The sequence below is a fragment of the Rhinolophus sinicus genome, linkage group LG03 (genome assembly GCF_036562045.2).
Source record: "Rhinolophus sinicus isolate RSC01 linkage group LG03, ASM3656204v1, whole genome shotgun sequence".
NCBI classification, from domain to species: domain Eukaryota; kingdom Metazoa; phylum Chordata; class Mammalia; order Chiroptera; family Rhinolophidae; genus Rhinolophus; species Rhinolophus sinicus.
The window spans coordinates 135,369,719-135,384,404 of record NC_133753.1 but is presented as its reverse complement, the minus strand read 5'-3'; the positions used below and the strand labels follow the sequence as shown (position 1 = coordinate 135,384,404).

The window sequence follows — 14,686 nt, the reverse complement described above, 5'->3', positions numbered from 1 at the left end:
TGAATCACCTCAAAAGAGCAAAATGCAGACTATATGTCACTGCACAGCAAGTTCTAAGAATAAAATCTACTTCTTAGACTACTCATATGGCTTGAAGACTTTGTTGGTTTACTGTGTTAAGCTGTGCTTTTCATTCTCTCTCTATAAAACCTGAACAGCAATTGTTTGCTTAGAGCCATTGCCACACTTGTCTTTGCACTGTATAGCATCTGGCTTTATGGAAGTTAGGTTTACTAAATATAAAATCCAAAAAAAAAAAAAAAATCTGAAATTTAAAAATTTGCTTTTCCTCCCTACAGCAACTTAAGAACTAGGCCCTGACGTTCTACAACTTTGAATGGTTCCTCAGATCTTTCTGAGTGAATTGTTTATGAATATAGCACTGATGTTGTTGATGGGATTTTGATAAATATTTTATTTCATCTTTTCTTCCTGGTAGTGAATGCAGGAAGTGATATCAGGTACATGTCATAAACTCATTTGGAATTTCTTTTTTCAGACAGCACAGCCTTCCTTTGCATGTTCAAAGGTTTTATTTATTAGGACTTAGATGACTTCACTAAATACAAAGGGTGCCCAAAAAATGTATACACATTTTAAAAAAGGAAAACACTGTATTAAAATTGTAATACTCAATATATACCAATAACAAAAGATGAATACAAGTCATGTGTATACTTTTTTTTGGCACCCCCAGTGTATCACCAATACTGTCTAATGTGGGCTGGGGTGGGGGACAGGCAAAAATAATAACACTGCATATAATGGGCATCAAATTTTGGTCATACTCTCTAAAAATTCTCTTTAAAATTTATGCACATACCTATGCGATTTCAAACTTCACCCACTTTAAATGCTATGTCTCTGTCCCATCAGAGATGCAGGCATTTTTCTATTTTTCTAAATCTAAGAAATAGAAGTCAGTGTTATGGTAACTAAACAGACCTTTTCAAGGCACTAACAAAAAAATAAAACTCATATTTCCTGAGGGATTTTAACTATGTAATTCTTCCATTTGGGGTAGTATACGGTGGGGTTTCTTTTCATTTGTTAAAAGAAAAAAAAGGTGATACCTTTGACATTGACAGATGTGTTTGCAAGGATATGGCTGCAGTATTACTAACTTCCATGCATATATAGAAGTATTTTTCAATGACGTACCAAAATCCACAGATCTAAGAAATGCCTATAAAAGTGAACATTTATTTAAGGTACTCTGAATATGCCTTTTTGTTTATTAGAAATGTCTTTAAGACTTGGTGTTTGCTAGTAATTAATGATGACTTGATTAAGCTATAGGATCTAAATCAGTCCTTTCTAACCAGGAGGAAATAATTCAAAATATCTGCTTACAGGTAAAACACAACTTTATTACCAAAAAGGTTTTTGCACATTGTTGTGGCAATATTGTATCTATTTAGGAAATGGGTCACTCCAAATGCCGATGAAAATAGGTTCTTCAGGTGACCAAAACTGAAAACCACTATTTCCATGTTTCATTAATCAAGATTAAAATATAATTAAAGAATAATATTTTACATTAACATCTTGGCTTTGTATGTTTTTTAGAAGGAAAAGGCCTGGGGGTGGAAATTACCAGTGATTTCTGTTTTTTTATTTCTTAAATCATTAAATCATGCAATATGTATAAAAATGGAATTGTAAACACATTTATGGCCAGAAAAATTACTATTCCTAATGTATGAGCGCACAATTTCACATTTTTCATATCCTATTTCTTTACCTTGAAAATTCTGCAGTATTTTTTTAAAAACCTATAAAAGATGTCAATTCAAAAACAACACATCATCCTCACTTAGAGTAATATAAGCAAATGTTTTCAGTTTCACAATACATCATTTACTGGAGACTCTGCAATGACTTATTGGCAATAAGGACCAATAATGGTTATTCAGGAATTGTAAACAAGGTCAAATAAAGAGCAGGAAGAAGCAGCGCCACCTACCTAAGGTTCAGTAGTTCTCAGGATCTACTTCAAATGCAAGCTTTCTCCTCTAGACCTGAACTGTACTCTGCTGTTTCAGAAAGGACAGTGTTATCAGTCAGGGTCCCTGAGGAAATAGATGATACACTCAAATGAGGATTCTGGGAGGAGGGTTCTATGAAAGGTTTTTGGTTTTGTTTTTTTAAACGGGCAAGGATGTATGTAAACCACAAGTACAGCCAGGACTAGTAAAAGCCAGGCTCCCACTTCAACCCTCATCCTCAAGGGATGAGAGGAGGAAGCAGTTACTAGAATGCAGAGATGGTGAAGGCTGTGTGGGAAAGAGGGCCACCCCTCCAGGGCTGAGACCTTCGGGGGAGGCCAGCCTGAGGCAACCTGCAAGAGAACTAGGGAAATAAACACCTCACCTCTTCTGTCCTCCTTCCCAGCTCCAGTCTGCCCTCCTGGGAGACTGACCAAAAGCCAGAGGGCAAGGAAGCCTGATGACAGCCCTACAAGTTAGCCCCCAGGCCTGCAGCAAGAAGAAGGTGGAAAGCAGACCAGGCTCATTCTGGGTTAGTCAGTGATCAGGTGGCCATTGTTCAGTAGTTGCCACTATTTGGTGTTCGGAAGACACTGCCAGCACAGCTTGTGAATGACAAACACCTGGGGAGGAGAGGGTTGGAGACTGGGGAGCATGGGGGGGGGGGGGGCAGGGGCTTAAGTATAAAATATAAAATGAGAAGAATAGAGAACCATATGACTTCACTCATATGTAGGATAGAAAACTGAAACAACAAAGGAATAAGACAAAACAAAAATTCATCAACACAGATAACAGTTCAGTGGTCACTAGAGGGGAAGGGGGTGGTAGAAAAGGGTAAAGGGGTCAAATATATGGTGATAGAAGGAGAACTGACTCTGGATGGTGAACACACAATGCAATACATAATGTATTACAGACTTGTACACTTGAAAACTATGTAGTTTTGTTGACCACTGTCACCCCAATAAATTTCAATTAAAGGGTATATTACTCATCCATAGTGGGGAACCTACCACTTGGATTTACATTATGGGACATGATAAATGAAACACATGATAGCAATAACCCATCGATGAAAAAATTAACAGCCAGGCTTTTCACAGGACTAGTCACATGAAGAAGGGGTTGAAGGAAATGGAAGTATCACGTTTCCCTGAAAATAAGCCCCAGCTGGATAATCAGCTCTAATGCATATTTTGGAGTAAAAAATTAATATAAGACCTGGTCTTATTTTACTATAATACAAGACCCAGTCTTACCTAATATAAGACCGGGTTTTATATTAATTTTTGCTCCAAAAGACACATCAGAGCTGACTGTCTGGCTAGGTCTTATTGTCGGGGAAACACGGTATCTTCAGTAGAAACCAAAACAGCCATCTCTAGTTTGAAAATATTCACATTCCACAAAATTCTGGTTATTATAGATCACAGGAACCGGCACGGAACGAATTGTTATAGCAGTTCAAGCTTTTCATTTTGGAGCCACAGTCTGATTTTATCAAAATTCTTATCCATCCAACGTATATTTTCCTCAATGGTTTCGATTGTCTGTTGGACACAACGGAGCTGAGAGCCATTTTCTTTCAAAGAGCTGAAGAATCCTTTCACCTTGTGGGGAAAAATTGGGTTTTAAATTTTTGCTTTATTACATTACACAAATATAAGTTCAGGCTAGTTAAAAGAAAACTGAAACCAAAATTCCAGTATTTGTCAAAACTATCTAGAAGGCAGCGCCAGGTGTCTGGATACGATTATGTACACAAACTTAAGCTATATGAAATGAGCTCATGCCTCATGATGTCAAGTTTTGTGTTTTTTTCTCTGCAGCTTTTTTATTTATTCACAGTTGCCAGATTCTAAAAGACTTCACTGTTTATCACTTTCTAATTAAGGTTTAATTGAGTGTGTCTATTTAATGTGTATTCTGTTATATACACACAGATGCAAACTTAATTTTTTTTAAACATGATATCTAAAAAGCAGAATGTGCCGAGTATCTTCTTTGCCAAGCAAAACAGTTTCAACCACATAAGTGCAGTCTTTCTCCACAGACTTGGCCTTGTATGTTATTATAGAAACACTGTGGGAAATGGGGTTCTTAGCAAGTTATGGTGACAAAACCCCAAACTTTGCCAAGTTTTTGTTATCCTAATCCACAATTCATGTATTGTTCCCTGCAGATAAAATCCACACAAAGTTCCCCATGGTTTTAAAGAGATAAGAGACTCTTGACTATCTCCTCCAAAATAGCCTTGTTGTTTCATCACTGGGTATCCTAACCCCTTTAAGCTCACATGAGGAATAGGCTGGCTCTGCCACAGCACGGATCACTGTGCTACTCTATTTCACCTTAAAGGGTTCTTAACCTTTTCCCATAAATTTTCACAGCATTAATCCATCAATTTTTGATTTTGTAGACAGGAAGCAAGTCTAGGCCAAGATGTTTTATTTATTCAGCATGGATTCCAGACAGTTAATTCCTTGAAAATCCATGTCATAATATCACACTATGAGTTTGGAAATAATAGAGGGGTAAGAATAGGTTTTTGAAAGATCGAATTCCAATTTCAAATGATGCAAGGTTGTTTTAAACAGTTCAACTGTTCAGTGATCTGGAGGCATGCCCTCCTGCTGTAGCAACCTCGAAAACACTTACTCTGCTTTACTGCCTACCTAAAAAGTAATTTTTAAGCCCTAACATTTTAATTGTTGTAAGTTGTAGGTCAACCTATTTCATACTCTCAGAATTCAAGATACTAAAAATTACTGTGAGCACTCTTCAATAGTCAAACCACATCAATCATTTTACCAGGTAGTCAAATTATTTAATCCTGAAGGAGCCCAACATGATAGTACCACTAAAAGCCAGACTTACAAGAGCTGTGACAAAGCCAGCTTTTAACCCTAGCCCTTAAATCTTCCCAGATGCAAATTCTCTCTCCTATTATCATCTTCCTTGGGAAATGCAGCATCTTATCTGAGTATTTGATTCAAACCTTCCTCCATGAGAACATGTTCTGTGCAATAAGCAGCACGATAGAGACAGAAAATCAGGTTTATCCTACTAACTTGTTTGATCTTGCACAAATGATTTAACTTCACTGGGACTCAGTCTTCTCATTTGTTAAATGAGGATCGTCTCTATAATGCAGAGCAGTGGTGAGTGGCTGGAGTTATGAAACATGGGTAAAGTACAGAACCTAAAACCCTGCATGTATCAGGGACTCAGCCTCACCCATTTATTTATTCATGAAGATTTACTCTGGTAAATCTTATTCCTCCCTTTGCCTTCATTACTGTGCTAGAACTGAGGACGAAGCAGTGAAGTAGAAAGTACCCTACCCTCATGGAGCTTACTACAGTCGACCTGGGGAGACAAGCAGTAATCTATTGCTATTATAAATGTACTGCTGTGAAGAAAATAAACCGGGGCTGTGCTAGGAACTGGGGAGGGGGTGGCCTGCTTTAGACAGAGTAGTCTGGGGAAGGTGACACCTGAGCTGGAACCTCTAAAGGATAAAATAAGCTTTTCCAGTGAAAAGTTGGGGAAATAGTAAGCCAGACAGAAAAGGAAAAGTGCAGAGGCTTAGAGACTAAACAGCTGGTGGCCCAGGAGCAGGAGGAGGCTGAGTGGCTGGAGCGTTGAGAGAGAGTGACCAAGGACAGCAAGTGAGAACTGGCCAGAGAGGTGGGCAGGAGACACGTCCTCACGGTGTTGTGCACATGGGAAGGAGAGGTTTGGAATTTACTGCAAGGGCAACAGGCAGGGTTTCAAGAAAGGGGTCAGTCGGCTGATTTTCAGTTTTCAATGTGGAAAAATAGTTTGGTTAACGGCAAAGTGTCAGGAGCGGGGCCAATTAGGAGGCTATCACCACAGGCCAGGCTAAAAGAAAGAAAGGCTCGGATGGGTAAGGGGCAGAGAGAAGTGCGTATATGGTGCATATGCTGGAGATAGAGCCAACAGCATGGGGATGAATTAGACATGAGGGGAAGGAAGGGCTCGGGATGACTCCTACGTCTTAAACGTAGGACATTCTCTATTATGACAACATCTCAGGCTGTTGCATTTCCATGCCCTGCCTCAGGGTATTTGCACCTGATGTTTACTATAGGCACACAACACTCTCCTCCGAGACATCTGCATTTCCTTCAGTGTCCATTCAGATGTTTCCTAACCATCCATTCCCTACCCCAGTCACTCTCTATCCTTACCTTACTTTATTCAGGCTTCAACCTGACGTAGGTTGTAATTGTCTGATTCCCTCAGCAGAATTTAAGTTCCATGAGGACAGAAGCTTTGTCTACTCTGTTCATTGTCATAGCCCAGAACCTAAAACTACGCCTGCCATATAATAAGAATGTAATGTCTTCAATGAATTAATGAGAAAACAAGTGAGTGAATGAAATGTTTTGTGGCTACAAATCTGGTCACCGGACAGCTGTCCAGCTATTCACAGCCTATGGACAGCTCTTCAGTCATCGCATCGACTGCCTCTGCTGTAGACCTCACTGGGGTTCACGCTTGAGATATTATGTGCATGTTAATTTCACAAGCCTGAGTGAGGCTACTGAAAACTGGACAAAAGCTAAGGGATGTGACATTTCTTTTGCATTTTCAAAGTGCTCTCCCTGTATCAAGCTAGACCATGGTATAACCTGACTATACAAAAATTACTGTGACAATATTAGGCTCTCATCTTTTCTCTAAACATAACATTTTTTAAGCCATGTAAAATTAGTTCTACAACTTTACTATAGAAAACATTATTGTAGAAGGGACACCACAAAACAACTACCCATACATATGTGTACATCAAATTCCTCCGAGTTTAAGACTTGAACAAAAGTCTGTTTTGGGGGAAAACATGTATGTTCCATGGTTCACTCTTACCAGACAATCAGAATAACTCATATTGTTTTCTCATTCTTCCTTGAGTGCTAGGAAGCTGTGATAAATTTAGGGTACAATTGTAATAAGTTATCCTCAGCATAAATCCTTCATCCAGTTACCTCTTTCTGTCCATTATGAAGCTTTCTGTTCTTTATTATAAGATTTATTTTTTATATGGACCTTATAAGTTGCCTGAAATTCTTTCTGAAAGTAGATGGTATATAAATAACAGGAAATCATGAACCTGAATAGGGGAGAACCAAGATTTCAGACCTGCCTCTTTCATAATAGCTATATGATCACTTCTGTCACTTATACTTCTAATGATTGCTTTTTTTTAACATCGTAAATCGGGGATTAAATGTCTAAAGTCATTTTTAAGCCCTAAAATTTTTAATGGCAGGGTTAAGACTTCTTAACATGTTTGGAAAGACACGGTTTTCACTAGTTGGTTTGTAACTGATTTTTGCTTATGTCAACACCACAGCATCAAAAACGAATGTTTACTAAGTGACAAAAGCCTGTTTCTAACTCATCACACCCTTAAAGTATTTTGTCTATCCCATATTTATTATCTAATTATCACTTAGCTTACAAAGAAAGATTTTTTTTTTTTTTTTTACCTCTTCAAGCCGTGCTCTTGTGGAGAATTGATTTGTTGTTCCCATTACCATGTAGGCTATGGAAGGGGAGCCAAGGTCAAACCTAGAAATGGAAATTGTCAAAATACATTAGGAAATATTTCTTTCAACATGTATTTTTAAGTGCCTCATGTATGTTAGCGTTTAACTGAAAACTGGTTAGGCATTAAAAACAGACATGATTCCTACCCGCCCAAGGGGTTAAGATCTAGTTGCATAAAATATATACCAACTGCTGAATAAAAGATGTAGTACCCAAAAGAAAATGATAGAGGTACCGTGTTTCCCCGAAAATAAGACCTAGCTGGACCATCAGCTCTAATGTGTCTCTTGGAGCAAAAATTCATATAAGACCTGGTGGTATTATATTATATTATAGTACATTATATTTATTTATTATATTATATATATTATATATTATATTATATATTATTATATTATATTATAGCCAGTCTCATATTATAGTAAAATAAGACCGGGTCTTGTATGAATTTTTGCTCCAAAAGATGCATTAGAGCTGATGGTCCGGCTAGGTCTTATTTTCGGGGAAACACGGTAGTAATGCTGCGAGAGTTAGATTAAGGACAGATGCAAACAAGCAAAAGTGTTGAGGAGGGAGACTTCAAATAGGTCAGTGGGTGCAGGAAAGGATTATTCCAGATGGAATGGAAAACTTGACTATCCAGATGCATTAACTAGCAATGAATTAGAGTTTTATATTTTCTAAGGATATTTTAAGTACCTCTACCTTCTATCTTCAATCAAAAAACAAAAAAAATCCCTTTGGACTATCACTGTTGCTTTACAAACAAAGCAAAACCATAGCAAGGTTAAAGAACTTTTCCAGTCACAGCACAATTTTTGGCACTACTTACTTTTCTACAAGTTTATTCCAGTTTTCCCTCAGAAACTGCCAGGCCAATGGATATCCTACCGGGTTTCTGCCAACCGCTCTAAGAATACCTGGAAACTCTTGAGTTTTTATTATATCTCCCTTAAAACTTTGGTCTAGTAGCCTAGAATGATTAAGAGAAGAAATGTTAGCAACGAACAGACCCTGAAAAAGTTACAAGTGACTTCAATAAAATAATTTGTGAAAGAAAAGAGCCAATTTGCCAGTAACAAAGACAAAAAAAGATAAATAGGTCACCAGATCCCTGAAAAACTCGTTACAGCTACGTAATAGTAAAAACTAACATTTATATAGTGTTTACAACACCCATTCTCATATTCTCTCATTTGCTCTATAAGAGTAAATAAGAAAGGTATTTAGTATGTATTTCTAAATGTGTTATTTTAAAGATATACAATATATACTCCTTTAAACACTTTTCCTAACATCTGCTTCCCCCGAATTATTTATCATACTCATTAGATGTGTGCCCGCTAGCATAAATGTTTCCAGTGGAATAGGCAGTTCTTTGCCAAGAGAACAAAAATAGATGCCTGAAGGATCTAATTTAATTCCTCTTGGCCACAGGAACATGAATGAGTGACTCACCACCGAAGCTTTTCCTCATTTTGGCTAGTACAGAGGGCAAATTCAATTTGTTCTTTCTCAGTACTGGACAAAGATGACTGATATTTCTTATAAAGAAAATCCCATCCTTCAGGAGTCTGGGCCCCCACAGCAAACACTGCCAAGGTCACGTCATTGGGTAGTCTGTGGAAAAGAATATATCCAGTGAGAGTCTGAGATACAGGAACTGTGTGTGGATGCAGAATAGTGACCAATTATGAACTGATATACTGGCCCCATGATCAGAGAATCACGTCTAGACATGTAAACAAAAATAACATCTTTCCTTCAGTTACATTTTAGGAAAGAGGCAAGAGAAAGTATCTAAAATTAGGCTGTAAGTAGCCTTCTCAAAAATGCAATGTGAAATGCCACTTTTATAAATACCGACATATCTAACATACTTTAATGATGCTGGGTGACTCAACAGGCAGTCACTTTTCAAGCCAAAAGTGAGCAATTCAAACTAGATTCAAGATGTAGTCCATGAACAAAAGTCCATGGAATCCAATGGGACCACCATGGGTATTTTTTTAAATGGAAGCATGTATATGAGTACTGTTGGCTTAGTATTTCCTAGAAGGGATTTAAAGCCCCAAATATAAAAGGAATTAAGTATAGCAAGAATTACATTACCAGAGGGAGGAAGATCCTAGTTTCCTTAGTGTCAGCAATTATTATGCACCCCCTGTCAAGGACTTTGGCGCCCAAAGAAGCGACTGTGAGATGTACTGCTCAGCTCCTGTCCAGTACAGCTCAATTTGCATGAGGTTTTGAATCCTTAAACAAAATGGGAATGACTATCTCCATTCTAATTCTCCAGATAGCTGACTTTTGTGCATAGAAGTTCCTTCCCACCATTTCTTTAAAGAAAGCTGACAGGTATTATAGATAAATCTTAGAAAGTAATTTATTTTTCCAAAAAGGGCAGCATGGGGAGACTTGTCTGAACTTTTTCTTGCTTTTTTTTCCCTCCCAACATTTAGTACTGATGGAAAATAGAAAAGGTACCCCTGACGTGAACAAACTCAGACCTCAAATTTCCATTGGCTTCCTTCCAGTCTCTGAAATAGCCTTCTGCCCTCTGCACACAGGGCTGGTACTTGCGCACACAGGCAAGCAGGAGCAGCTGACTCCGCAGCATTCTCTGGGACACGGAGCCCTCGTCAGTCCAAGTCTGCTTATCAATGAGGTCCCTCAGCAGCCTGATGAGAAAGGCCTGAGGGAAAGTCACATGTGTCACTAGTGCTGTCTCAGGTCCTCGCATGTCTTATATAATCTAATATCCCCTCAGGTGATAGGGAATATTTTTTAAAGCTGAATGCAACTCTTATTTTTAAAACCATGCAGTTCTGTTTATATTTAATTATAGAAGGGGTCAAAGACAAGAAATACTGATGAAAGATTTTAGTATTTATATAACAATCTTTCATAAATAGATCGCTATCGACTTAAAATCAGGATAAACTGCCACTTTTAAAACAAACTGAAAGAGTGTTTATCTGACTAAATTTTGAGGGCAAATTATACAATGGGACCTCATGGCATTTTGCCAAAAATCACAATTTTGTGCCTCTTCCTCAAGTACATGAGTCCTAGAAAATCTTAATAGCAACCATCACAACACAGAAGCAAAATGAAATAAGAGTATTTATAAAAGGAAGGGAATAACACATCCATGAAATTAAGTACAGAATCTCATAGTGCCATGCCTATTTTTAGTGCCAAAATAAAACCAAAATCTTTTGGTAGTCAATCCAAACACTGAGGTAATTTTGGTTTACTTTAATACATATCAAGACATACACACAATGGTAAGTACTCTTTCTACACCCATCCACACCAAGAGCAAACTACGTATGTAACTACTCAATTTATTTCAGGCTTTTACCTTGAATTGAGTTTCCACTTCATTCATCTCTCTTTTCTCCATTAACTTATACATAGGTATCAGCTCATTCATACCTTGGAACACGGGCATAATTTCAGTTTCATGTTTCAAGTACAGGGTTAAATCCAAGGCTTTTTCAATCGATAGCTTTCCATTGCTGATCAGAAGACACCATGGTTAGTTTAAAAGAAAACCCAGGAAATCAACATTTTGTTTCAAAAGATATTTTAACAATCTTCCAGCAAACCACTTAATCAGATATAAATACCCCTTATAAATAATGAACTTTATTTTAGTATAATTTCTGTCACAATGTAATATCTGACATGTTTACACTGTGTTATTACTCTCAAACAATAACAGAGCTAGGGCTAACTTGTGGACAAAATGGAAGCACATCAGTGTCTGTCCCTCTATGAAACATTGGATAGCACGAACTTCCTGAGTAAGATGGGGATTTTGAATCAACAATTGTTCAGGAAGCCTGGTGAGACAGACTGCCATTCAGTCAACAGTAAGAGCCTCTGGAGTCAACACATCTTCATCGCCACTCCAAAAAGAAACTCAATATAGATATAAACCCTTCATTATAGAGGGCTGGTGTTAAAAGCCTCAGAGGTACAGTATATGCTCATATAAGCAAATACAAACCCTCTAAGATCCAAGCACTAACATGCTACTGAGGGGAGTAGTTTTAGGCGTGAAGAAACTTAGCTAAGCAGCCCACCTTTATCCCCCATTGCTTTTTGTAACCTCAAGAGGCCCAGAAAAGGAAGAATTCAACATTTAGAGCAGAGGGACACAGAGTATGAGGACAATTATAAAGTATTCCTTTGTTAAAAGCCATCGTCATGGGGCAAAAGTTAGATAGAGTTGATGGATGGTGTTCACTCTAAGGTCAGTTGGTTGGACCAAATTGTATGAGCTGTATTCCATCAAGACGCTATGAAGTTCAGGTGGCCACTTGGGGGTGGAGGTTGAGGGTGAATCCCTCCTTTAGTCCAAGAGATGTAATGCAAACAGCTTGGGCCTTGGGCCACTTGGTCTTCTAAGAAGGCTTCAAGATGTTCAAGACTCAGCAGGGTAGAAACCTGATCCCTTACAGTAGAGCCCGAGAAAGATGCAGGACAAGGCTTCAGGGACTAGGCAAGGGGCTTCTACACTTCTGCCTCAGTGTGATCTGACTTGTTAATGAAAAAGATTGAAGTACAGATTTTTTCCTTTACCTTATTCAGCTGACACAGACAGGAGGTTAATCATAGAGCTAAAAGCAACCTTGAATTGTTAGAACTTAGGGGAAAACACCCTTCAACTTCTTATTGGCAATCAATCATTTTCATCTTTAGAAATCAAGAATCTGAGTGATAACAGCTGCTTTCAGAAATAAACGAAGACTCTGAGGAGCTTATATTACCTGACAAGCTGAAACGCACTGTTAATGAGACTGGCCCGATCATTACTGCTGATTGCTGTGTGTGTTCCTTGTAAAAGGCCAGTCAAAGAATCCCATCCATCATCCTCATAATGCACAATGTAATAGCCGTTCATTCCCACATTAAACTTGATCCATTCTACCTCTTCTGGGAGGATGAGCACATCTAGAGCAAATAAAATAAATCATAGTTCCATTTTCTCTCTCGACTGATGAAAGCTTTTCTGATCAGAGACTGGACCACAAAACTGAAGGCAAGTTGAATACTGAACAATTTTAATACTGAAATGAGTTTCATATTGAACACATTTCTTTCAGAAACCAGTAAACAGCTTCCCAATAGACAAAAGCCAACACTCGTTTGAGACTCCAATTTTGTGAGATTTATGGATCTATAAGAAGAATGCAGCCACATTTCAGGCCATACACATTATATAACTCAGCAATGTTAATACAGTAATGGAGAATTTTCACTAGTAATCCCTCCCTCGTAGCATTACATAACTCAACTGTTTTAATCTCTATTTGGCAAGATACTGGCTTTCTTTTTTGCAACCAGACAGTATTTTCAAACCTATCTTCTTCATGAGAAATTGAACGCCAAAGGTTTCCTGAAGATAAAGATTGACCTGATCCATTTTGTTTTCACCAAGATAACTAGCAAAAGAAAGTATCTGAATTCTGCACATTTCCATAGTCCTGTCTTGAATTAACCTAGTTATTTCCTCAACAAATTACCCGTTTTTGTCTTCAGCAAAAATTTATGGGCCGAGTTGGATTTGCTGGTGATGAATGTCAATGGAACATGCCACAGGTACCTAAAAAAATGGAAGAAGAGTTGTTCATTTATTGATTCAATTTAACAAGCAGTTACTAAATCACCTATCATGTGCCAGGCACTAGCTAGTGTAAGAAAGAATGGTACAAAAACCATTATAGCCAAGAGATCAAAACATCCCCAGCCCGTTTTCCAGGCACAATTCACCCTTATTGAGCTCCTTGAGCAGAGCTAGGAGCTGGGCTCAAGTGAGCCGTTAGCCTATACAGTGATTGGTTGAGTGGAGCTCAGAGGGCCTAACTTAAAAACCGTGACCACTTATAATGTCACAAACTGACATCATGTGCCTCCTAAATCATATACTAAGAAGAACACATCACGTCTATGGAATTCCTACCAATGCACAACCGAAATCTGATCAGGAAGAAACAGCCAAAAACCCAAACATTCCATAAAGTAAATGGTCTATACTCTTCAAAACTGTCAAGGTCAAGAAAGACAAAGACTGAGGAGCAATTTCAGAGAAAAAGGACTAAAGAAATGTGACAATTAATACAAGGTGATCTGAATATTAAATCCTGAACCAGAATTTGTTTTCTTTGCTATAAAGATATCATTAAGACAACTGGAAAAATCTGAATAAGGTTCGTAGGTTAGATAATAGTGTTGTATCAAGTTCATTTCATAACTTCGATAATTGTGCTATGTTCCTGTAAGTGAATGTTCTTGTATTTTACGAAATACCACACTGAAATATTTTGGGGTAAAAAAGCATCGTACTCCCAACTACTCTCAGTTAAAAATATATGTAGCATATATGTAGAGATATATAGAGTATATTTTTTGAACTCTGATATTTTAGGTTTTATATTTATACCTATACATATATATCTATATATATAGATATATATGTATGTGTGTATATATATATATACACACACATATATATCTATATATAGAGAGAGAGAGAGAAAGAGAGAATGATAAAGCAAATATGGTAAACAACTTATAACTGGGTAAAGAATATATAGGAATTCTTTGCACTCTTCTTGCAACTTCTCCATAAGTCTAAAATTATTTCCAAATAAAAATTTTTTAAATAGTGACCATTCAGGGTCAAGTTGTGATGTCCTTCTACAGTGTTAAGCTGACAAACAGGTTCTAGGCTCTAACTTAGACTTCCAAAAAAGAGAACTGAGTGTCTCCTAATTCCCAGAAATCACCTAAATGTTTATGTCCTTGGCTCCAACCCAAATGCCAGGTACTATTTATAATTTAGCGGCTGTTACTTAGATTAGTTACTGGCTTTAAATCAGCTCCAAACATTACCATCCTATAAAACTATAAAATATGAAAATGTTAAAATAATTATATATCATCAGCTTTACTGAGATGAACCAAGGTTTAGAGCCAGCTTCATCCTCTTGGGAGGTGGTGGTGCGTAAGTCAACTTTATAGGATACATAGATTTAACAGAAATATTTAATTAAATTTACTGGGGTGACAATGGTTAGTAAAATTACATAGGTTTCAAATGTACA

At 37.6% G+C, this 14,686-nt stretch overlaps 1 protein-coding gene across 3 annotated transcripts in view; it reads right to left on the bottom strand.

Moving 5' to 3' along the window:
* Positions 1–1,349: 1,349 nt before the first annotated feature.
* Positions 1,350–14,686, bottom strand: part of ERAP1 (endoplasmic reticulum aminopeptidase 1) — a 68,677-nt gene continuing 55,340 nt past the window's right edge. For all 3 annotated transcript variants that reach the window (XM_074328682.1, XM_019727914.2, XM_019727915.2), the window contains exons 12-19: positions 13,106–13,185; positions 12,350–12,533; positions 10,936–11,092; positions 10,079–10,263; positions 9,027–9,188; positions 8,401–8,541; positions 7,508–7,589; positions 1,350–3,601 (exon numbers count right to left, since the gene is read on the bottom strand). In XM_074328682.1, coding sequence (XP_074184783.1) covers positions 3,446–3,601; positions 7,508–7,589; positions 8,401–8,541; positions 9,027–9,188; positions 10,079–10,263; positions 10,936–11,092; positions 12,350–12,533; positions 13,106–13,185 — 1,147 coding nt within the window. In that variant the 3' untranslated portion in view covers positions 1,350–3,445. The remainder of the gene's footprint in view (positions 3,602–7,507; positions 7,590–8,400; positions 8,542–9,026; positions 9,189–10,078; positions 10,264–10,935; positions 11,093–12,349; positions 12,534–13,105; positions 13,186–14,686) is intronic.